This window comes from Siniperca chuatsi, linkage group LG9 (assembly GCF_020085105.1).
Source record: "Siniperca chuatsi isolate FFG_IHB_CAS linkage group LG9, ASM2008510v1, whole genome shotgun sequence".
Classification (NCBI taxonomy): domain Eukaryota; kingdom Metazoa; phylum Chordata; class Actinopteri; order Centrarchiformes; family Sinipercidae; genus Siniperca; species Siniperca chuatsi.
Window position 1 is genome coordinate 20,018,008 of NC_058050.1, and position 25,146 is coordinate 20,043,153.

At 39.5% G+C, this 25,146-nt stretch overlaps 1 protein-coding gene across 7 annotated transcripts in view; it reads left to right on the forward strand.

Moving 5' to 3' along the window:
- triob (trio Rho guanine nucleotide exchange factor b) overlaps positions 1-25,146 on the forward strand; it is a 109,897-nt gene that overhangs the window by 57,915 nt on the left and 26,836 nt on the right. For all 7 annotated transcript variants that reach the window (XM_044207836.1, XM_044207835.1, XM_044207829.1 and 4 more), the window contains 24 exons: positions 811-933; positions 1,296-1,487; positions 3,989-4,158; positions 4,585-4,759; positions 10,745-10,940; positions 12,032-12,198; positions 14,746-14,865; positions 15,954-16,052; positions 16,172-16,264; positions 16,552-16,701; positions 16,861-16,975; positions 17,143-17,258; positions 18,664-18,786; positions 19,178-19,372; positions 19,838-19,953; positions 20,834-20,900; positions 21,355-21,464; positions 21,552-21,621; positions 21,897-21,986; positions 22,317-22,409; positions 22,580-22,691; positions 23,002-23,192; positions 23,677-23,778; positions 25,099-25,146. The exon at positions 25,099-25,146 is cut by the window's right edge and continues 92 nt beyond it. In XM_044207836.1, coding sequence (XP_044063771.1) covers positions 811-933; positions 1,296-1,487; positions 3,989-4,158; positions 4,585-4,759; positions 10,745-10,940; positions 12,032-12,198; positions 14,746-14,865; positions 15,954-16,052; positions 16,172-16,264; positions 16,552-16,701; positions 16,861-16,975; positions 17,143-17,258; positions 18,664-18,786; positions 19,178-19,372; positions 19,838-19,953; positions 20,834-20,900; positions 21,355-21,464; positions 21,552-21,621; positions 21,897-21,986; positions 22,317-22,409; positions 22,580-22,691; positions 23,002-23,192; positions 23,677-23,778; positions 25,099-25,146 — 3,033 coding nt within the window. The remainder of the gene's footprint in view (positions 1-810; positions 934-1,295; positions 1,488-3,988; positions 4,159-4,584; positions 4,760-10,744; positions 10,941-12,031; positions 12,199-14,745; positions 14,866-15,953; positions 16,053-16,171; positions 16,265-16,551; positions 16,702-16,860; positions 16,976-17,142; positions 17,259-18,663; positions 18,787-19,177; positions 19,373-19,837; positions 19,954-20,833; positions 20,901-21,354; positions 21,465-21,551; positions 21,622-21,896; positions 21,987-22,316; positions 22,410-22,579; positions 22,692-23,001; positions 23,193-23,676; positions 23,779-25,098) is intronic.

Consider the following 25,146-nt stretch of genomic DNA (forward strand, 5'->3'; position numbering starts at 1 on the left):
ATAATCGGCTCCAGCTTCTTCAAAGCCTTTTTTCACTTCCTCCTGGGTTTTCAGAGTGAGAGTCTCTATCTCTCAGTGCGACTGTCTGGATGGCAGAGCTCTTAGATCAAAACTACTGAGTTGGTGTATAGTGTCGTCTCTGCATACCCTTTGGGCATGAACTCTTCTCTGCCTCTCTGCCTCCTCCCTCCTTCTGTCGCTCTCTCTCGCTTTCTTTCTCTCTGTCTTGCTGTATCTCTGCACTTCTGTCTTTCCCTTCTTCCATCCACTCTTTCATCACCCTTTTCTCTTGGTAGTAGTTTCCATGGTGATGCAATTTACTGTCACATAAAGTGTCGAGGGCATTGTGCATGTGTTCATATGTGTTTGTCCCATCAAAATATTCTCTCAGAGACCTTGAAAGCGTCATGAAAATCCCACATAGAAACAGATTAAGTGTGGCCATCTGTTTAATAGATAATAAGGTAATTATGTACAAAGATTTATAGCTAATCTCATCCACAGTGGAAATGTTGACACTGGTCTGGATTTCCTATTAGGCAAAACCTAATTGTCCACACTCGTGTAATTTAAACATGACAGACTGCAGAGGGAGAAAAAGAGTAAAGAAAGCAGGGATGAGCAGAGGGGGAGAGTGAGCAACACAGAGGGGTGAGGGGGAGAGAGATAAAATCTAGACTACTGTAACTCTAATGTGATCTGAATACAGCCATTCCACTCAATTGCACCCCCTACTGCTCCAAAATGTATACTGCATTCTCAATTTACCGTTTCGCAGTTTACATATACTGTATTTGTGTGTGTTTCAAGGTGCTGGACTGGATAGAAAACCATGGCGAGGCCTTCCTCAGTAAACACACTGGTGTTGGGAAGTCTTTGCACAGAGCCAGGGCTCTGCAGAAGAGACATGAAGACTTTGAAGAGGTTGCACAGGTGAGTTTTAAATGTTGTAAAGTAATGCATTTGAAAAAAGTTCAGTGTTAAAGCAAAAGCAAATCTTCATCGTGTGACATACTTTTTCCTCTAGGCATCAAATGTGTATTTTTATAAAAAAAAAATTAATGTCTGAAAGTTGCATTCCATTGTGCAAATAAATAAAAAATGTTAAGTGAAGTCATATTTCAGAGGATAGAGATGCTTAATAAAAATTATCTAGATTTGACATTGCTGTATTGTCCTAGACCAAAACAAAACTAACAAGATTTCAGTCCAGCTCTTACAGACTAAAGAGCAGTTAGTCCAGTGTATGAGATACTGTACTCTCATTTTAAATATACTTAATGTTAACATTTCAGAACACCTACACCAATGCTGACAAGTTGCTAGAGGCAGCAGAGCAGCTGGCACAGACCGGAGAGTGTGACCCAGAGGAAATTTACCAGGCTGCCCACCAGCTAGAAGATCGCATCCAGGACTTTGTGCGACGTGTCGAGCAGCGTAAAGTCCTGCTGGACATGTCTGTTGCCTTTCACACACACGTCAAAGAGGTGTGTATTTTCTCTCCTCTCCTCTAATCAACCCTAATTAGCTATATTTACCACAGTGATTTGACTCTTCTGTTTTGCCTAAAGCTAAAGTTTTTAATGCTACTAATACTGTATGAAGACAGAAGCCGAGAAGGTAGAGAGTTATCGATTTATTGATCACACTACAGTATTTCATTGTATGTAGGAATGACAGTAACAAGCTTTGTCATATCTTTGTCAACCATCAACAACTGACACATTAGTCATTTTTTGCTGTTGCCTTTCACACTCCACTATGGTAAAAGGGTGGGAAATTCCCTTATAATGGATACCATTTTTGACTAGGTCTAATAAAGACAATAGCAATGTACAGGTCATTTTTGCTTTGTATATCTGTACACAAGGAACATCATCAATCAGAGATGCAGTTACAGGCAGCTATCACTGTGAAATAAAGACACGATTAACTAGAAGCAGCCAGAGAGTGCGTCCTCCACCAGGGCTGCAAAATCCTCTAAAAATGTTATTCTGATAATAAAAGATATTTAGAAATGTTTAATCTGTATCATAATCTGTATCAAAATCAACACAAAGTGGTATTCATTCTAACAAATTGCCACTATCTTCTAGGACTGTGTTATGTTAGGACTTTTACAAGGACAATTTTAAGTGAGTCACAGTCATGTACATAAAACTGAATACATTTATCATATTTCTGTAGCGCAACCTATAGGTGAAATGCTATCAAATTTACAAGATTGATCCCAATTTATTTTTGCATTTGTCATTTTAATTTAGCCACTATTGCTAACTATGTTCAGTTGTTATTGCAGTTTATTTCAAATGGGCCACCTACACAAACATAATTTAGCTTTTTCCTACACACTTCAGGAGTTATGACCAAAGTTCTTTATATATCTGCACCAAATATGACCAAGAATTTACTTATTAACTTATTGCCTTCATAGTGAGAGAGAGATGTGTGTGCGTGTGTGAATGTTTTTGTGTCTAAATGTGCATAATTTCTCAAAATGCTCCTGAATATTTTCCTGCCAGTCATTACGTTCTCCCTGTGCAAACATCTGTGCTTTCCTTTCCTTCTGTAGTGCACTTGTGTTTACACAGATTAAAGGCAATCTGCCTCAATATGCTTTCTCCCTTCATGTGATAATGACAATCATGCCTTTAATTTTCCTTATTATTATTTACCTTATCCGTTAAAAAATAAATAAAGAACATGCAAACTACACAGAACAGGGCAGGAATCTGTACGTGCTGTGTGGATGTGGTGCTAATCACTGCACCACTCCCTTGACTCCTCTCACAGTGTTATGGTAAAATGAAAGTCGTACTCTCTTTGAGTGTCAAAATTAACCTCTCCACACTGACATAGCACTGTGCTCTGCATGTGTTAACACTACATCCTGTTTACATAGAGTCATAGAGACAGTCAGAGCGATGGTGTTATTAATGAAGCTAGTCTTTAATGTCCATATGCACTAATCTCCTACATCCCATCTGTCAGCTCACACTGGTGCAGGTCACTGTGTAAGTGCGTGTCTTCCTGTGTGTGTATGTGCGCACAAGTCAATGTTGCCATCTCTCCTGCCTATCACCTCTTCTGTAGAAGCCTTTGGATGCAGTCCAGCATGTTGGAAGGCAACTGTGGAGACAGAGCATGAACTACATTGTAGGAGAGGGGATTCATCTGCACTGATACTCATGAAGTACACATATGAAGTCACTCCAGATAAAAGGCCTCATCTAAACCTACTAGGATGCCTACCTGGCAAAAGGAGCTGCGTCTCAGTATTAGAAAACATCCGTAATGTTTTCTATTGAGTGTATACCATACAGCAGACGAAAGCTCAGATTGCTCCTTCCACCAAACACGGAAAATCAAAGGTAGTCTATCTAGCATAATCTAAAATAAACTGCTACCGGGCTTTAATAAAAAACATTTTGTCTTACCAAAAACTAGTCAGTTAGTCATCTCACTCAGTCATTTGCATATTTGCTTGCCAATCAACAGTGTCAATGTCTATATAGATGTCAGGTATAATGTAACATACTGTATGTTACTAAGAGGGTTATGGTTACAATACCAAAAGTAGACATGTTTTGGGGTAGGCAGTGTGGGTGTTAGACAAACCGCAGGTGCCAGGGTCTCTCTCCTGCAGCCTGGATGGTGTGCCAGGACTTTAGTATGCTGAGCCAATTCACCCAGATGGCTAATCTGTTACAAAGATGACCATTCACAAAACACCAGCTTTTAGCAGCACTGGTTGGATTTGATTTCTGTCTCCCATCTTATGTCTGTCCATTTGACAGCTTGTCTATCGATCCTCGCATCTGTGTTTAACTCACAGCTCTCTGTGTATCTGCCCCACCCCCTTCAGCATGTGTATTGTGTTCACCACAGGGCTGTTTGGTTGCTTCTTGCTTTTTTCTCTGCTCTTGGAGGTGTACACTACTTGATGCTGCATTTTAACTGGCTTGCCTTTCCTGTCAATCACTGTTAGCTGTGGACGTGGTTGGAGGAGCTTCAGAAAGAACTGCTGGATGATGTGTATGCAGAGTCGGTGGAAGCAGTGCAGGACCTGATCAAGCGTTTCGGCCAGCAACAGCAGACCACCCTGCAGGCTACAGTCAACGTCATCAAGGAGGGAGAGGACCTCATACAACAGCTCAGGTGACAATTATTAATACATGCTACATTAATGTCTGCACATCGTAATATATAATATACACTAGGGTAAGCCACACTTATGCAGGACATTAACACATACAAACACACTCAAACTTGTAAGTGTTATCCAGAAGAGTTTAGAGTGACAACAATAATGAATTCCTGTATCACTGAAACTTACTAAATACCAAAACTAAGGAATGCAAAGCCCAAGGATGTAGTGATTTGACAAATTTTCTGTGATCATTGGACAATTATGTGGTTGTGAGGTGAAAGGAAAATAATAAAGGTAATGAGATAGATTGAAGGGATTTTCAGACAGACTAAGTAAACTCTTCAGGGAAGTCTCCACTAGAACTGGGAGCCACATCTCTGACCACAAATGCACTGTACTTTTAAATCCCCTGTATTTGACCTCTCTCTCCACAGAGACTCGGCCATCTCGAGCAACAAGACTCCTCACAACAGCTCCATGGCCCACATTGAGAGCGTGCTGCAGCAGCTGGACGAGGCCCAGGGCCAGATGGAGGAGCTGTTCCAGGAAAGGAAGATCAAACTGGAGCTCTTCCTCCAGCTCCGCATCTTTGAAAGGGATGCCATTGACGTGAGTAGGCGGGAGATGGAGGCTTGGTGTATGATGAATATTTATTTTTGCTTTACCCTGCAATGTTCAGGCAAAAGTGAGAGTGAGAAAGACAAAAAGAGTAGAAGATGGGGTTTGATGGGTGCGCATGGTTGGATGAAGCATATGGACTTGCACATATGATATGTGAGGGGGAAATATTTGGAAAAAGAACTTCACAAATAAGCATGAAAAATATATTAGAGGTGGACCAGAATTTTTAAACTGAAGCAGGTGGTGGATGATAGGAAGAAATTTAGGTGCAAAGCAGAGGGTAAAGGTGTTTATGCTTTATAAGAAAGCAAGATGAAATAGTGGAGGTGAAAATAAAATTGTGATAAGTTGAGAAAAAGGGACTGACAGATATAAATGTACCATGTTAAACCATTTGTTTTTGTTTCTTAGTGGGTTAGTAGTTTTTTTTTTCTTAAATGCAAAAAGATCAGTTACATGTGGCAAGGGACACACTGGAAAACCAAAATGATTGTGACTCTGAGCTGATGGACCGTTACACAGTAAAAGGGAGTCCTATAGTGAGGATTCCTGCTGGTTCAAATCTTGGTTGAATTCACAGCGATGCTCTCGCATGTGCTACATTACAAAAAGTATTTAGTTCCACTTGACGCATCTCATCCACTGACTCCAATTTTGTTTCCCCCTCCCCAACCAGCAATTGGCTACATTGTATCCTCTAATTCCTTAATGTCCCACTGTGACAGTGAATGCTTTTCTCAGCTGGTGCTCAGATACGATAACTGCTCTTTTAAAATGTGTTTTATGTTTCTTGTGATGTTTATCGAGGCTGTCGAATCAGATTTGTTGAGCCATACTATGTAGACAGATGAATTACACTCAGTCACTTTGGAAGCAAAAGCTTAAAGCAGAGATACAGGCTTATATTCATGAGGATACTGTAAGTAAAAAGAAGGTTTGTGGAGAGCAATCGTGACGGACATGATGAATGAAAAGTGTCTGTGTAAGGAAATGGTTTTCAATAATAATCACATCAGTAGTGTGACGTAAGAACAGCATTTTTAGACACGCTAGCGGCATGGCTCTAGGGATGGCAGTGTTATCCATAGTGTCCAGAGGATGAATCTTAATGACTTTGATGATCTCCTGACTTTTCCTGTAGCGACACCAGCAGGTCAGCGTTTTAACATATTGTCAAATATCTCAATATCTTCTGGATGGCACAAAATGTTACCTGAAGATGAATTTGGTGATCCCTTGACTTTTCCTCTAGTGCCACCATGACAATCACATTTGTGGTTTTGAGTAAAATGTCTCAACATCTATTGAACGGATTGCCATTAAATTTGGTACAGACATTTATGTCCCCCTCATGCTGAATTGTAATCACTTTAGTGATCCCACTTTTCATCTAGCACCATTATCAGGTAAAAATTTAGATTTGTCCAATACTTTATACCTGCAAAACATGACATTCCCATCAGCCTCAGCTGCAGTTTGTGTTTAGTGCTAATTAGCAAATGTTACCATGCTAACACACTAAACTAAGATGTGACATTGTACATGGTGTGGAAGTTTTATTACATGTCTGCCCATGAATGAATTCTCCTCTGCTCTGTGCTAATAGAAGTTCTGTGGTTGGTTTCAAGTCTTTTGTGTCTGTATTGTTAAGTCCAAAAGAACAGATAAGTCTCACATTAGCTCTGCGTATCAAGTCAGGGAATGGTAGTGAATCTGCTAATCTCTCATGTTGAACACTGAAGCACGCCCACACATACGCACACATAGACAGAGGATTAATATGACACAGTGCTCGAGCATGAAGATGGGCGGAGGAGGCATTTGTTTCCCGACACTCCCTGCCCACACACACACACACACACACACATGCATATGCACTGTGACACTCCCTCCTGGCTTGATTGGGGGTGTGTGTTTGAGGTGAAGGCATGGGTTGAGGTGAGATATATAGTTGTCTCACAATGCTTTCTTCCCTGATGATAAGCCTTGTATCACTGCAGACCACCAAGGGAAAAAAGACGTGATCAAAGAAGAGACTTATCTCCTCCATTAGTTAGTTTTCATAGTGTTGGTAGCTGAGGGAGATGATCTTTTTGCGCACAGAGGGCATTTTACTCAACTGTAAGAAGAGAGGAGAGCAGAGTGCAAATGAGTGCTTGGTAAGTTTCTACTTTGTTGCCAGATTTGTAAAATTATCATATTGGTTATAGTGGGTATTATATTATTCTGCTGTGAAAAGTCTTGATAAGATTACTCCGTGTGCTGGCCAAGAAAGTCACATATTTTTATACAGAGGAGATTTTATAGTAGGGGAATTTGTGTGAATCCAAATTCCCAGAGTACCTTGTCTGCTGTCATAAAGCAAGCATGCTTCTCTATGTGGAGAGAGAATAATGCTCTTTATTGCAAAAGACGTTTATCTTACTTTTGGATAAACATATTCAATGGGGAGGTGCACAAAGAACCTTCCAGTTATGAAATAGACTTTTATGTATTGTTTTCTGTTCATGGTTTTGAATAATATCGAAAACAACTTGTAATAAACCTTGTCCAAGACAAAAAAAAAGTTGCTTTACCTTGGATTTCACCAGTTAGAGGATGTCTCCATGGTTCGAGGTTTGTTTGAACCCAGGTTTGAGGAGACAGTCCGTGGTCTGCCTGTGTTTAGGTATTTGTTTCCAAGAGAGCTGAGCAGGTCTCTTACTATCTGTGACCTCCCTGCTGTGCTAGTTGAATATGTGGAAAGCAGCTGTCACAAGGTGTACTGCTATTACATACTTAGTTCAGTGAAGAAGAATAGGTACAGACTAAGTACTAACACACTCTTTCACAGAGAAATTGGAGAATTATATAGATGATCCTGAGTTATTGGAATTGCTTGTATCTTGCTGATGTTTAGTACTGGTGTTAACATTTATATGGTGAAAAAGAGGAGAGTAGGAGCAGGAGGTTGTATACTGATATTTGCTTTACAGAAAGATTTTGCAGCTAAATATGTGGATGTCTATGTAGTCTATTAAACTATAACCACATTTTGCCACTCATATTGACAGAGAAATGTGTGTACTGATCACAGTGGTTGGCCACAGTGCCTACATGTACCAGTATACACTGCATTTTTTTTTCAGTGGTCAGTCTGTGTGTTTGGGAAAGTACTATAGCCATTCTGATATTAGCTCTGTTGAATAGCTACAGTTAGCCGCTAGCCATTTTTGGCAGACCACATTATCTAATATATTATTGCATGATATAAAAAGTATTAAATTATAGAAATACTTAAAAGCCAAATTACCTCTTGTTCGTTTTGGTACTCAGGGTTTTATTCATCTTATCTTGTGTGAAGCCCCCTGTTGTCGCACACACTGGGACTTTCTCTGCACTGACACTAAACGACAGAATCCTAAAAAATTATTATTTATGGTGAAACTTACTGTAGCTTAGTGACTGGCTGTTGGTGTTTGGAGGTAAACCTGAGAATAGCTACTTGGTTCCCTGTTTCTCAGACTTCATTGTCCATATCATAAAAGTTGGAGAGAAACAGTTTATCCTACTCAATGAAACCGAGTGGAAGAGAGAAATTATAAGAGATAGAGATTTTGTTTTGTTTTAAACAATTGATATGGACTCACTGTTCCTAACTGTAGAACTGTATATACTGAGTACAGTTTTCATTGTAAACTTAAAATGGAATTCTCTGTTTGCATTTATTCAGTCCAAACTCTTAGGAGAAGTTGGCAGCTATTCCCTGGTGTCCCCTAAATGTTGCATATGACAAATAGCATCATACACTCAGTCTGCAGTAAATTGTTAATGCTAAAATGCTTCACCATCCTTTGCCAAGTTTTAGCAATATATACTGTTGCTGCACTATGAATCAAACCTCTATCTGTAGCACTCTTGGTGTTCTAACATACATCGACAGGATTGTATCAGTTCTAACCTGGGGAAGTACCTGAGAGATGGAGGAAATTAAAAATACCATGGCCTGGAAGATCACGTTCCCTTACATATCATCAGTTTCACTTTAGGACTCTTCTTACTTCACCATTGCTTTTCTATCTTATCTTAGGCTACATCCATACTACTACATTTTCATTTTAAAACGCATGAATTTAGCGTCCACACTACAGCGGCGTTTTCGAGACCCAAAAACGGATAAGTAATGCTTGTCTGGACGGAGATCATTTAGTAGTGTGGATGTAGCCTTAGTCACACAAGATTACAGACATGCAAACATCGATGCTCCTCTGTCCCTTTTGACATGTATCTGACTGTGCATATCACTGTTACCTTTTTCTCTTTCTCCCACATTTAAACTTTCTTGACTTTCCTTTGAAAAGGACAGCTGCCAAAGCATCTCATTTTCATTTTTTCACACAGATCGAATTTTACCACAGTTATGAGGTACTGCATGACATATTCCCATTACTTACATGTGATTCTCATAGAAGTTCAGTTGTAAGGGCATGGTAACTCCACACGATTCAAATTGTGTACATTAGCTTTTAGGGTTACAAGTTGAAACCGTACGAGAAACTTCAAACTTTCGCCCATGTCACTAAAGTAGCTGAGAGCATGAATGTTGAAATTTGATCAGTTTGTCTTTCATTAATCATGTTATGGTCACAGTGCTGTAAATGTCAATCATGAAGGCACAAATCTAACATTAAAATTAGATTTTACACAATAACAGGTCCCAAATAAAAGCCAGTGGTGCAGTTTATTTGAACACATAGAGTGCAGTCCTAAATAAAGCCTTGGAAAAAGGGGAAAATAATTAAATTCCCAATACCTGTACTGTGGGCTCACATGATAATAATTTTTTCCATACCCTTATTTTCAGTACAACATAGTCATGCCATACAATTTGCTGCTCTTAACAGTTTCACTTTTTATCAAAAATACTGTTCTCACTCACAAATTAACTCTGATTGAATCTGCTTCATGTAACTACTTCTTCTTCTTTCCACTTCTTTCTCAATGTTGCCTTTAATAAAACTTAACACTTCCTACAGATGTTACATAGTAAATGCCCTCCAGAAAAGGGAGTTCTCAACAGCACACAGCAGTGACAAAAAGTTATTATGACAAACAGAGCAAATCAGGAAACAGGGATTATTACATTTACAGGACAATTATAATAAAATATACTTACACAAAAGGGGAAGGTTAAATATAAAACCTGTTTCTGGTAACAGTCTGTCTCTTCATTTACAGTAAATAAAGCCTCGGTCAACTATTTGACAATTTACGGTAACTCCATATGCCCCAGAGCAAGAGGTGGGTAAATTCTTAAATTAAGTGTAGACTAGGCCTCCTGAGTTTGTTTTAAAAAAACAAGGAAAAACATTGACAGACAGAGCTGGATGGTGCCAGGATCAAGGTGCCCCTGGTATCATGATTCAGTCTGTGTGGGCAGTCAGGGACAAGCGCTGACATCTCAGTACATCTGCTTTACCAGCCGTGCATCACCAGTATAATATGTTATCTGCTATTATGGCAGTTGGCTTAGTGTGCTGGGTTACAGTGATTAAACTGTCTGACTTGATATTCAAAAATTCTCTTAATCATGAAATGATATGGCTAATGAAATGGCTGTGCTTTTTTGCTGTGCTTTACAGTCCTGTGAATGTTTGTGCTGGTGAAAACAAATTGCTGTATGGCATCTTGTTTTAGCAGTGTAATATTTGCACCATGAAACTTTGGCATCCTGGGTTCAAATTTAGTCAGGGACCTTTGTCACATATAATTTCATACAATCTTTCTCTCCCTATATTTTTCATTCTGACTCACAAAGTAAAAAATTTGAGCAAAATAATTTTTAACTAGAAATTTGTTTTTGTAATTGTGTTTATCATCTCTCAGTCCTTTTCATGAATAAGTGAAGAGTCGTTTTTTTTCTCCCATTTTATCTGTGTGTTAACCCTTCTTCTGTCTCACTCTTTCTGTCTCTTTCCCCTTTCACCCTCTCAGATCATCTCAGACCTGGAGTCATGGAACGAGGAACTGTCCCAGCAGATGAGTGACTTTGACACAGAGGACCTGACACTGGCTGAGCAGAGGCTACAGCATCATGCAGACAAGGCGCTTACTATGAACAACCTCACCTTTGACGTCATCCACCAGGGACAAGAGTTGCTGCAGTATGTCACAGAGGTCCAGGCATCTGGTGAGTGAGGAAATAGAAATTCACTTCCTAAAGCTTTTTTAAACACAGACTAAATGCACCATGGACATACGTAGGGTACTTTACTCACATATTGTAAGATGAATCTGTTGGAGCTACACATTCCTTTTAACTTGATTTGCAAATAGCAGAGATGTGGGATTAATTAAGAGAGAGGAGGAGATGGATGCTGGAAATGTTGGGAGTGAATGAGTGAGTAAATAACAGGTTGAGGGAATGAAAAAGAAATTAAGGGAAAGAGGAGGAGGGATTGCGAGCCAGATCTGCTTTTACCTAGCAGATTTTGCCTCTTAATCCGTAAGAGTCATGTTCACCGTCAGGTTAAACCACTGTAGGGCAACACACACACAGAAGTACATTTTTTTTATCATTTTTGACCAGGACCATGCCTACTGTGTTGTCATGTTTCACCTCAGAGATTGTCACAGAACAAATCTGGCTGATGTTATGCAAAAATCTGGCTCTGCAGTCAGCCAGCTACACTGCTACAGCTAGCTACATGGCTACCTTAATGGTAGTAGATATGCTAGAGCTACCTCTGAAGCTTGCCTCAGGACAATCATTATTTACCAGGGCCAGCCTTGCAGCTGGCATCACGACTGGCACACAATGATGCTATGGAATGCAGGACTAAAATATGAGTACAGATTATGCCAATGCTGAATTTGTCATTAATGGTTTGTGCAGAAAATGACTTTTAGACATAATTTAGTCAGCTTCCACAAGATCAGCATTTCACTGTCTGCATGGCTTTATTAAAAATGTAAGCTGTCTATGTCATCCATGAATAATTTTTAAATTGTGAAATATGTAGCCATCCAGCTGTTGCTATTCTATAGATGCAGCTAACACAGAATACATTCATGAAATACATATTTTATACCTCTCCATCTACTTCCATATAGAGTATGTGGATTCAGCATATGGAAGAGATGTGTGCAGAATTGCTAAATACGTCTTACTTGTCAGTAAGTGATTATTGACTGAATAACTAGGAAGAAAAAAGGACATAAACAGTTTTTATAAAAGATAGATTATTATTAATAACATAATAAAATGTCTATTGTGTGCAGGTGTGGAACTGTTATGCGACAGAGATGTGGACATGGCCACGCGGGTTCAGGACCTGCTGGAGTTTCTCCACGAGAAGCAGCAGGAGTTGGACCTGGCGGCAGAGCAGCACAGGAGACATCTGGAGCAGTGTGTCCAATTAAGGCATCTACAGGCTGAAGTCAAACAGGTACATATTCGAAGAAGAAAATGACAAGAGACCATAACAAGTTTAGACAATGATACAGCATTAAAGCAGTGATTGGAAAGTATAGGTGGGATTTTGAAAGCACTCTAAAAAACAAGCTCCAAAAGAGCTAGGCTTTTTACTTATGAAAGAATAATCCCTGTATTAAACTCACAAAGGCTGGTTTTTAAACAGCTGAAAGCTATGCTTATAGTATATTTTATTTATGATAAAGTTGTATATAGTGTTAAGATATTAGAAGTGAAAAATAGACCTCAAACATGTGCTCATATATGAATGCTCACATGTGCTGTAAAGCTTTTTTTCGTCCTGAGACCGAGGTCAAACTGATGTGGAAACCCATTCTGACAGCGTACAATGACGTTACAGCAGTGTGTGTTGAAGTGCTAAGAGGCTACAGTATGTTCTGTCTGTACATGACCATGGGTAGATGACTCATCCTGTGCCAACAATCTCTCTCCCTCCTGTTTCTTTCTCTCTCTCACTGCCTATATCTCTTTCTGACTTTGGGGAATAGTCAGAGCAATACAGTATGGTTGGATGTTCAGCCAAGGTTTAAAGAGAGAGATAATTGGAAATTCAGGGCAAAAGAAGACAAATGGGCCAGACAGAATCTGACTTGATAGGGAGGGAAAGAGATAGAATTTCTTAGCTTATTGTTGTGTCAGTGAAGAGCATGTCAACTAGTGATTCTCTCCCAATATTCATTCAGTAGTTGAATACAATCACAGCGCGACAATTGTGTGTAGTTTGCAATGTAGCCTACTGATATTTCAGAGCAAAACAAAAACAAACACAGAGCCAGTTTTCATAACTAGGCCTGTTAGTAATGCAGCTGAATAACAACAGGCTTTATGTTCCAACTTGCGCTAGAATCAATGAGAAATTGAACAAAAGTGGTGGCAAATATGAAACTGAGACTAAAATAATCAAACTTATTCCCAGAGAGTAGTGCAGGAAAACATTTCAGAAAAGGCACTGCCATTGCATAAAATGAACAGATCTGACAGTAGGATGATAGTGTGATGCCAGTATGATGCTGGTGTTATTTTTACTACACACAGAGAGGCAGTGCTATATATGCAGCTCTGGACTGTTACAGGAATGTAAGCATGTCTGTGCAGGTAGTAGTTATTTATAAATCAGAATTGTGTTAAGCAGTGGCTTGTGGTTTTTAAGATAATAAATACTTTTAAACAACTTTGAGCACACATCATAAACTAATGTAAAATGTAGCTTTTAATGTGGATTTCTCAGATTTCAGTGTAAAATACAGCTCAACTTCCTTCCCCTCACAAAGCCTGGGCACGACACCAGGCACTACATCCTGGGAAATCACTGCAACCCTGTTAGGCTAAAGTTGGACACAACCATAATCTGGTAATTGTAGCCTGTATATTTCTGCTACTGATGATATAAATATTTCAGCCTTTCAATCCAGGCCAGAGATTACTACTGCACTACAGTTGCTGTTGTGAGTGTGTTTTCTTTTTTTGGCTTCAAATGTCCCAAACTGAGAGGTGGTTACTTGTTAGGACTGCTTTCAGTATGTCATTATGAAATGGCACAGTTTAAGAATAGGGATTATGGATAGAGCAAGGGTTATGACAAAGATAAAAGCACTCTAAGTACACTAAAGTGGTGTCAGTTGTAGTGGTGTGATGAAATATCGGAATATATTATGTAAATCTAATTGTATGCCATACCATACTAATGAATCATATGTTTACTCATTATTGCTGATGTTGCTGCTGCATTCGAGTTATGTCATGTGTGCATACAGCTCCTCTGATATTCAGCAGCTAACACTTGTATCTATCTTGCCTCGGGCAAGTGCAATGGAAACAGGCCCTGTTGAAGTTGCTGAAAAACAAGAGTCAGAGTTGAGTTGCATCATCACTTTTATAGCCAAGGTTCAGTTCTGCACAGCAGGTGTGCTTGCTGAGTCAGAGAGAGAGAGGTGTCTTTGACAGACTGTGTTTAACATACCCTTTGGCTAGAACTAGGCCATCAAAATATGAGCAAATGGGATTTTGTGTGCATCTAGGAGTGTGTGTGTGTGAGGTGGGGTGTGTGGTAGTTGAAGAGATTATGTACAAAGGGGAGAAAGGGATAAGTAAAGGATAGAGTAGGTAGGTAGGGAAATGTGTGCAAGGTGAAATTTGAAGAGAGTCAAAGGATTAAAACAGAAACAGTGAGGATGCAAGGGAATGAGGAGGTTAGAGAAGCAGTGAAAAAAATATATGAGAAGAGACAGATGAAGGGGAAAAGTTGGCTCACATGGAGAGAGAATGTTGAAGAGCTGATGGAAAAAGGAGAAAAGAAAAGAACAAAGAATAGATGACAGAGAAGATTGAGGAATTTGGGGAACAGCTCACGCCTTTTTGCAAATGATTGGTTCATTTTTGAGTGTGATTGAAAAGCTGTTTTCTTGGCGTAAGTTGTGCAAATAATTCCAGTATGTTAAAAAAAAAAGTGAATAATAACAAAATTCTTTGTGTGTCTGTGTGTGTGCTGTGTGTGGTTTAGGTGCTGGGTTGGATCCGTAATGGCGAGTCCATGTTAAACGCTGGTCTGATCACAGCCAGTTCATTACAAGAAGCCGAACAGCTGCAGAAGGAACACGAACAATTCCAACATGCAATAGAGGTAAAATAAAATAAATAAATATATATAATTTGCCTCTTCTTGCTTTCCTTTCAGCCTCTATTCATGAAGAATCTAGAAGCAACATGTTGATGTCCTACATGTGCTTTGTACTTTCAGTTGCATGTGTCTTTCGTTTTCCTCATACATATCCTAAACCCATTTTTTCCTATTCTTCCATTTCATCATGTTTGTCTTGATTCATCTCTTAATGCTTCATTCTTCTTCCCCCCTTTTCCCTCATCTTTTATCGCTTCTGCACCTCCCCCGCTCCGTTCAACCTTTTGCTTTTCTAAAACTCTTCTCAGGTTCATATGTGTCTCCACCGCCTCCCCTTCTCATCACAAGTCACACATGAAATGGAATTATAAATAACTAATATGTCTACCTCCCTCTTTCTTCTGTCTCTGCTTACCTTTCTTCTTTATTTCCTTTCTCTCCACTGATTATGCAGGGTGCATTTCCTTTGAACTCTATCGAGCCTGGCTCATTTTAATGCAGGCCTGTACCTGACCTACTTCTACAGAGCTCACATACACACACGAAGATGCACACTCAGCTGTGTTTATGATTATTGCTTATGTGAGACTTGAATTTTAACGCACATAACTATACATAACTATAGTCCCTGAAACCCAAAATGGGTCCTGTGTGGTGAGAAAACAGCAAGTGATATGGGAATGTCCTCTTTGACAGTACCCTACAGGTGCTACAAACGTTATCAAAGGTGGCAGGAAATCTTTCATTCTTCCTTTATCTCCTTCTGTTTTCCCTCCCTCTAGTGAACTGAGTCCAGCAAGGAGCAAAAGCCTTATTCTCAGGCTAACCGCTATGACACAAAAAGCACCAGATACTGTCTTTTTTTACCTCCCTATCTCATTTCCTCTCCAGAATGCTCACTCCAGGACAATCTTTATGACACAGCTATAATCAGACACTACTTTTATTTATGTAGCCTTTCCTCTACCAAACTGCCCTGCAGGGAAAACAGGAAGCGGGGGTCCTATTTTCAAAGCAATCATTGTGATATAGAGATTCATATAACTCTTGAATTTCATTGTTTTTTTATCTCACCCTTATCCCCCATGTAGAAAACCCATCAGAGTGCGCTGCAGGTACAGCAGAAGGCGGAGGCTTTACTCCAGGCAAACCACTACGACATGGATATGATCAGAGACTGTGCAGAAAAGGTATTGCTCTCTTACAATTTTATACATCTCTAAAGGAAAACATGAATAATAATGTAGGTGACGTGGTGGCTATTTTAAAGCCGTAAGTCGTAAACTGATATGTTTTGTTTGACTTTAAGGTGGCAGACCACTGGCAGCAGCTGATGCTGAAGATGGAGGACCGACTCAAGCTGGTTAATGCATCTGTGGCCTTCTACAAGACCTCTGAACAGGTACTTTTGTTGTGTGTATGGGAGGGGGTGACACCAACTCAAACAGGTGTTAGATAATCTTGAACAGGAGTGAGTTTGAGTGAAAATGACAAATAAGGATTATGGGAATTGCACTCTCCTTTGTGAGCATCAATAGACTTATAAACTTGTGCCTGCAGTAACATATTATGATTTAAAACTTGCTCTCAAGGTTGTGCAGTTTCATAGGTTGCGTTAAAGCCTGGAGCAAGAGAAGGCCAGTGTTGCATTGCGCAGTGGTTTTATGTACTTTATCATCTATGTCTCAGGTGTGCAGTGTGTTAGAAAGCCTGGAGCAGGAGTATAAGAGAGAAGAAGACTGGTGTGGTGGTGCTGATAAACTGGGCCCAAACAGTGAGTCAGACCACGTCACTCCCATGATCAGCAAGCATCTGGAGCAGAAAGAGGCCTTCCTCAAGGTGAGAAAGATGAAGTTATTTCAATTTATCTTGAAGCAAAGACATATTAAATCAGTTATTTGTGTGATTTCTAAGTTTTAATTTCAGTATTTTATTAGTCAGAAGGATATTACTATTGAACCTGTAAGTGACATCTGTTCTCATTCTGCACACGTACAGGCCTGTACGTTAGCCAGGCGCAATGCTGATGTCTTCTTAAAGTACCTGCACAGGAACAGTGTCAACATGCCCGGCATGTTGTCCCATGTCAAAGCTCCAGAGACTCAGGTTAAGAGTAAGTATTAGCTTGTTATTAATGTTATTAGCTTATTTAACTTTATTATTCTTAATTTATCCACAGAATTATAAAGTCAGGTTTTCAGTATGTTCCTGTATAATGCTGACTTACAGTAATGAACATCATGAATAAATGTATCTTGTGTGCTTCTGTTGTTTCATCAGATATCTTGAATGAGTTGCTGCAGAGAGAGAACAGAGTGCTCCACTTCTGGACAATGAGGAAGCGGAGGCTGGACCAGTGCCAGCAATATGTAGTGTTTGAACGCAGCGCCAAACAGGTGTGTGCTTATGATTGTGTGTGTACTGTATGTGTGCACTTGCTCTAAACACAATTTGGAGATAAGGCTGAACAGATAGGTACATTGTGTCATTCAATTCAGTACAGACATAGTAGGTAGAAATAAACCTCCTTCCTCTTAGATGATTGAAACTAAATCAGCAAGTTGACTGTTAGCATTCTGTACAGCTGCAACTTCCATCTTGATCTGTCTCTCTTTTTAAATCAAGCGGTCTGTGTTTTCTTAGTAATGATACATTTCAGATATACTGGAAGTGATGTAAGCTGGCAGACATTTGCAACAATGACAGTCTAAAAAGACGGCTGTCATTATGTGGCCCAGTAAATTTAAACACTACGTTTATTACAGAGTATTGCCAAACATAAGTCTCCAACCACTCATTTTTACCCCTCAGGCAGTACTGAACATTTCAACCACTGGGATTTTTATTGGAAAGTTTGTTTTAGAAGAATAAGAGATCTGAGCGAGGATGGTAGATCAAGTCACAAGAACACTCAATATTTTCTCAATCAAACAAGTTTCCGATCTGCCATTGTTCAAAGATACTAGGACCTATGAGATGGAATGAGTTTGGATAATACTGGTTTTAATAGCAGCCAAGATCTATTCACACTCCACAGACTGAGCTGACATTTGGAGTGTTTTTATCTTTGACTGCTGGAAACTTTATTTTTAAGAAGCCGAAGCAAGTTAGAATCCGTGGACGTTAAGATCTTAACTCTATCTTTGTGTACCAGTTCTAAGACTGGTTAAATACAAGGCACTTTGCTCCCTCTTGTGGTGTTTGAATAGCACAGCACAGGCACACAGCAATGCGTTTAGCCAATAAAATCAGATGACATCATAGATGTTTCTAGGACATGGCCATTCTAGGGCGATCCAGGTTTTATCCCCAGGGCCCAAATGTTTTCTGGTCTCACAGTTTGATTGGACCAGTTCCGCCTCTGCTGGTTATAAAGTACACAGACATTACAAAGAATAGAAACTAAGTAGGACCTCCTAGCAATTGAATTATAGAAACGTATAGATAAGTTAAATTTGTGATAGGTGGTAACAAATTGTATCTGCATGGTAAACTGATTATATGTGTCTTTCCTAATCCTGAATTTCCATGAATAAAGTCTTAAATTATACAGTGGAAAATACTATACATATCAAACCCTGATCAGTTCAAATTTATACAAATGTCCCACTGGATAGGAGAGGATGAAGTGGATGATGGTGAGTTTAATTATACAAACTACCCCATGACTTTGTAGAGTTCAGAGTGTGCCAGCTTGTACCAGGTCTTCAGATTTGGATAGTTAATAGAGACCGTGTCAAACTCTGTAACTAAAATCCCTGCACTGTAAATGTACTCACTTTTGATTGGTTGTTTCCTCAGGCTCTGGAGTGGATCCATGACACCGGGGAGTTTTACCTGTCTACACACACATCCACCGGCTCCAGCATTCACCACACACAAGAGCTGCTAAAAGAGCACGAAGACTTCCAGATTACAGCAAAGGTACGTGTATGTGCGTTTATGTTTATTTGTCGATCTGTTAATATGTAATAAGGTGGGAAGGATAGCAATTGTATGTTTGTATTTTTGTGCCTGTTGCTCAGCTCGTTGTGTTGTGTTTTGTGTGTGTTTGCACAGTCCTCCGCTCTGTTGTGAGGCCCATTCCCAGGGCAGTGTATTGTCCTCTTTACTCATTGGTGTGTCACTATTATTGTGTTAGAGATCAAGCTATTGTGTCCATCAAGCAACACACTGATTCTTAACTCTCTCTCTCTCTCTCTCTCTCTCTATTCCTCTGTGTCTCTCTTATCTACCTTTTCTCCACTGGCACTGCCTCTCTGCGGCCATCTCTCTTCTCTCTCCATCCCCTCCCTAAATGTCTCTCTATTGACAGCAAACCAAAGAGCGGGTAAAGCTGTTGATCCAGCTGGCGGATGGGTTTTGTGACAAGGGCCACGCCCATGCCCTGGAGATAAAGAAATGGGTGTCCTCGGTGGACAAGCGCTACAGGGACTTCTCTCTCCGCATGGACAAATACAGAACCTGCCTGGAAACGGCGCTCGGCATTTCTTCCGACTCCAACAAGGCTGTGAGTGCACACCATGGATAAAAATCAAAGAAGAATACAGATATCAACTCTGTTCTTCCTAATATGTTTTTACAAACTCATTTATATGCTTTCTGCTAAAACCTTGTGTTGATGCTGTATTATGAAAGACCATAGCGCGATACAGCCTTTGATACAGTATATGTCTGGCACAGGTTATAGTAATAAGGATATAACCTCTGCCTCTAGCCTTTCTAGTGCGAGATTAAAACAAAATCATGTTTTATGTGATTAATTTAATCATACAAACTACCTCTGGCTTTAATTTTATTGTAGTTTCAAGGAGCTTGCACCAGGTGGTCAGATGTAGATTTTCACCTTCTATCACTGCATGTTCCTATTTAAACTCAATCTCCCACCAGTTTATTTTAATGAACACATTGGTGTGTTGATTAGTGAATGACCACAATGTTATGTACAACATAAAAGCCACTGTCTCCTTTTCAGAGTAAAGAGCTGCAACTGGACATCATCCCAGCCAGTGCTCCGGGGTTAGAGGTCAAGTTGAGGGATGCTGCCCATGAACTCAACGAGGAGAAGAGGAAGTCAGCACGAAGGAAAGAGTACGTACAACAGACATTTCCCTGGCACATGCTCTCCTGATCACCACCTGACGTTCAGCATCACAGGTTTCCTACACAGGCTTGGAAAAATGCCTGGATGAATAATTCAGTAATTTCCTGCAAACATATGAAAGCATATTATGTTTCAGTCCAATTAACATTTTATAGTTACAGCCAGGTTTACATTTCATTTCAAATTGTTAGTGTTAGAGATAATGTGGAGTTTAATGTCAAATTGCCCAGAAAACATGAGCATGTCATAGTGAACACTGAAATCTTCAAATCCAATCAAGTGTGTAAACAAATGGAGATGGAATTTATGGTGCATGTGAGAGGATGCAGAGTAGTAATGTGTCTTATGAGCATTTATGACAAAATGTTTCTGTGTTCCTGACGCTATATAGAATATCTGTGACAATTAGTTTTAAATTAATTATGGGGGAAATTCATACAGGGGGGAGCCCATGAACAACCTGTAAATTACAGTACATATGTTTAAGTGAGCCATAAGGGAGTTATAATGCATCCACATACAGCAATAGTGCTATAGTTGTCTTAACGTTATGCCTAGAAGACATGGTATAGTACAAGATGTAATGTTTTGTCTGTGATATTAATACATAGAGCCTTCATTACATGATAAGACCAGTTCCTGCTTGATAATCACATCATGCTGTATATGTGTATGTATACCGCTTACCATAGAAGTTACAAAGAATAACAGTAAAGTAGAGTGAAATTCTTTATCTTTTAAATACTTTTTTGGTTTATTTTGTCCATACTAGTCTTTACCACAGGTTATTTTTAATTAGATTTGGTCAACTACAGCACCTGAGCATGTTCATCAGTGTCTCCTCTCCCGATTTGCGTGTCCTTTCAGATTTATAATGGCTGAGCTGATTCAAACAGAGAAAGCCTACGTCAGAGACCTACGGGAGTGTATGGATGTAAGTATTGTAGCAAACACATAAACAGGCACTCATTTACCTGTTTTTTGTTTTTTTACATTTTTAGACAAATTAGATGTTTCCGGACTTGTAGTGAATTAACTGTTTAGTCGTTTAGTCGTCTTCATTGCCCCCGCTGTGATTTTTTAAATGTTGTTGTTAATCTCAATTTGTATCTTTTGTCCTTATATTGCATGAACATTTTCCATTAAAATCAATTACATTTTACTTTTCCAATTAGTTGCACTTTTTCTCTGTACTTTTTCTTTAGATATTTCAGTAGGTTGCTCACAAAATAATTAAACGACTAATTGAAATATAATAAAACTTTTATTTACTTTTATTGAAATATGTAATGTGATGATCTAATTACATCAGATGAGTTGGCACAGAGAGATTTCTAGGTTTTTAAGTTATTATGCTCTCGTATGTATGTATGTATGTGTTTGTGCAGACGTACCTGTGGGAGATGACCAGCGGTGTGGAGGAGATTCCTCCTGGTATTGTCAACAAGGAACACATCATCTTTGGGAACATGCAGGACCTCTACGAGTTTCATCACAAGTCAGTAGAGCCGTGATCCACGACATTCTGTAATCTTTACCATCAACATTGATTGTTCCTCCTTTAAATCTTTCTGTCTCTGTACAGTATCTTCCTGAAGGAGTTGGAGAAGTATGAGCAGCTTCCAGAAGACGTCGGCCATTGTTTCGTGACTTGGGTAAGATATCTACAAGTTATGACTTTTATATTTCAGTTTGTATTTGTGTTCCTGAGCTGTTATTATACCTTTATCCCTCAACAATAACAAATTCGCACCAACATTGTTTCCATTTGTTCTGTTTTCATCAGCATTTTTTTCTGTATGATTAGGTCCATATTAAGTTTAAATACCAAAACACATACAGCACCTGGCCTACAGAGTATTACACATTTTTCCTAAAGTTGAGACTCTTGAGATCTTGTGAGTAAAGTACTGTTGTTTCTCCTGCTCAGGCTGATAAGTTCCAGATGTATGTGAACTACTGTAAGAACAAGCCCGACTCCACTCAGCTCATCCTGGAACATGCTGGACCCTATTTTGATGTAAGTAACTACCAGTACTGCTTGATGTATAATCATTTGTGATGTTAGAGTTAGGATGAGTTTTTTTTTTTTTTAACATTTTGTAATTCATACAATGCTTCTTGGAGTTTGGTGCATATACATCTCCAGGGAGTGGAGATTACATCTCCAGGGAGTGGAGATTGAGAATTTTCATGTATAATATTCACTCTTCAAAATATTTGGTCTGACACTGGCTGTTGGAAAATGTTTTATTTTGAGCTCTCAAGGTTTGTCTGTACAGTACGTGAGTTAGAATAATGAAGACCTTAGCTTCTGTAAGACGTGTGTCTGTTTCCCTTTGATTTACAGGAAATCCAGCAAAGACATCGCCTTGCCAACTCCATCTCCTCTTACCTGATCAAACCAGTCCAGAGAATCACTAAATACCAGCTCCTTCTCAAGGTACAGCATGTGTGCAGCAAAATGTAAAAGGGAGGATATCTGGTCTAGGATTATTCACTTTTTACTGGCAAAAACATGCATACAGTAGGAACCCTTTAACAAAATTGAATGTGTTCTTTACTTCCTCATTTAAATGTCTGTATGTCTCTGTTTGTGTGCTTCTGTTGTAGGAGTTGTTGACATGTTGTGAAGAGGGTAAAGGTGAGATTAAGGATGGTCTTGAAGTGATGCTCAGTGTCCCCAAGAAAGCCAATGATGCCATGCACCTCTCTATGCTGGATGGTGGGTATACATACACACCCTCACACACACACCTCTGCTATTAATGAAACTCACATGGTTTTTTGAAAGTCACCTGTACAACTGCTCACTGAGTGTGTTCGGAGTGTCTGAGGTTTCCTCTTCATTGAACTGTCACTCTGCATTTGTGAATGGAATCGTGTCACTCACTTTTAATTCATTCAGTACATTACTCAGCTGTGAGTCATCAATAACTTCATTCAGCTTCCCTCCATTTGCCACCCACGAGCGTGTTTGTACAAACTGTACACTTGCAAACACCCCTTTTCCTCCTCTCCCTTCACTATCTCAGGGTTTGATGGGAATATTGACTCCCAGGGAGAGTTGATACTCCAGGAGTCCTTCCAGGTATGGGATCCCAAGACTCTGATCCGGAAGGGCCGCGACCGGCACCTCTTCCTCTTTGAGATGTCCCTGGTCTTCAGCAAAGAAGTCAAAGACTCCAATGGACGCAGCAAGTACCTATACAAGAGCAAGCTCTTTGTAAGTAATGTACTGTTTTATCAGACTATATTATTTCTTTTTTTCTTCTACCAATTATGACAGCTGAGAAGTCCATTATTATGTACTTGGAAACTTACTCTATGAATGATCCTAGGAAGCTTTGGATGCATCGCTCATAATGTTAAAAGCACAAACTATCACATGATGACACCACAGTATAGTTGTTTTCATATACCACTCATTATAGTTGTAAATTTCTGTGTATTGATTGCCCAACTTAAGATGGATCAAATTAAAATTTTAAAATATAAATTCAAACTGGACCCAACCTAAGACTGTGTAGGGCTCAAAAGTGTGAACTTAAGACCCTGTTTGGTTCAGGATTGATTTTGGTTTTTGGGAGTTGGGGCAGCTGGAAGACCTCTATGACACACATTGTTTTTATTTTGGTTACAAATTCTTATTGCATCATTTTTTGTTTATGTATCATGTGACTTTGCTGACATGTTATTCACCCCTTCAGACATCAGAGCTTGGAGTGACAGAACATGTGGAGGGAGATCCTTGTAAGTTTGCCCTGTGGGTGGGCAGGACCCCGACCTCAGACAACAAGATCGTCCTCAAGGTATCAAGATGTTGATTTTAATAGTGAATGAAGATAAAGGGGCAATGTTTAGTCACTGCATTCATATTTACATTAACAATGTAATTTTGATTTAACAGCTTTTCCCTTTTTTAATCTGATATAAATGATCAAGCCAGAAATGAGAACTGAAATATTTGTGCTTCAGTTCCACTTCCAGCGTACTGTAAGTGTAAAATAGACCCCCATATGATTCCCCTTCTGCAGGAGCGGTCAGGTTGTTCACACATAAAGAAGAGTCACTCCATGTCTCTAGTCCACCCCCACTTAATCCTACATAGTTCTCTCTGTTCAGCCAAGAAAGTTCACTCCCTGTAGGGGGTTGGAGTGTTACTTTCTGCTACTTATTCACTCATCACACAGAAACATTAGCATAGCAGTTGATAGGTCATAATTCAAACTCACAAGTAACTTGATAGTTCTCACGCAGTGAGTCAGAAGCAATGTTTTATGCAGGGTGTATGTGTAGATATGTGTTTGTTTTTGAGAGAAAGACACTAACTTGTGGATCCCAGTGTTAAGATGTGTGAATGTGTGCTGTACAGCTATCTGTCTTATTACATAACTTCTGATGACCATCCCAATCTGTGTTTTATGTAACACGGTGCCACAGCAGCCTTGGTGCTGCTGGTTGCTAAGTGAAGGAGGAAGAGAAGACACAGACGAGGGTAGTCATATGTAAAATACAGTGTCGCATTGGCTCAGTGACGTAAATAAACACAAGGCTGACAATAAATGTCTATAGTCTCTCTGTGGAACCCTAAGTGGTGGTTAGGAGACACTCTTGTCGTCATTTCACATGTCTGTGACTCAAGTACAAGATTGCAGGGATCAAAGCACACTTGTGGGATCAGACAGACTATATAATTGCTCAATTAAACCTGATACTGTGTTAGGGTCAGCAATTAATTCATTCAGGCCAAGTGAACAGAAGGGCAACTGCTTTTATATTTCTCCGCTGTTCACATCTCTTGTTGCTGATTTCATGTTCTGTCTGTGTCTGTATGTGACAAAGCAGCAAAAAACACCTGGCTACACTGCGGGCATTTACCTTATACCTTATTATTATCATCAACCAGTAAACCCACTTGGTACTTAATTTATTTTCTGACCTGTATTATAGTGTATTATATTTTTTGCTAGTACTTCTATTCCTGTGTGCACTGACGTAAAGGCGAGCTGCTGTAACAAAAGAGTTTCCCCTCAGGGATCAATAAAGTATTTCTGATTCTGATAACAGCTGTACATACTATGACCTGCAAATCTAACCTTTATCTGACCCTATCATGTGTTGTGTCCCAGGCTTCAAGTATTGAGAACAAGCAGGACTGGATCAAACACATTCGGGAG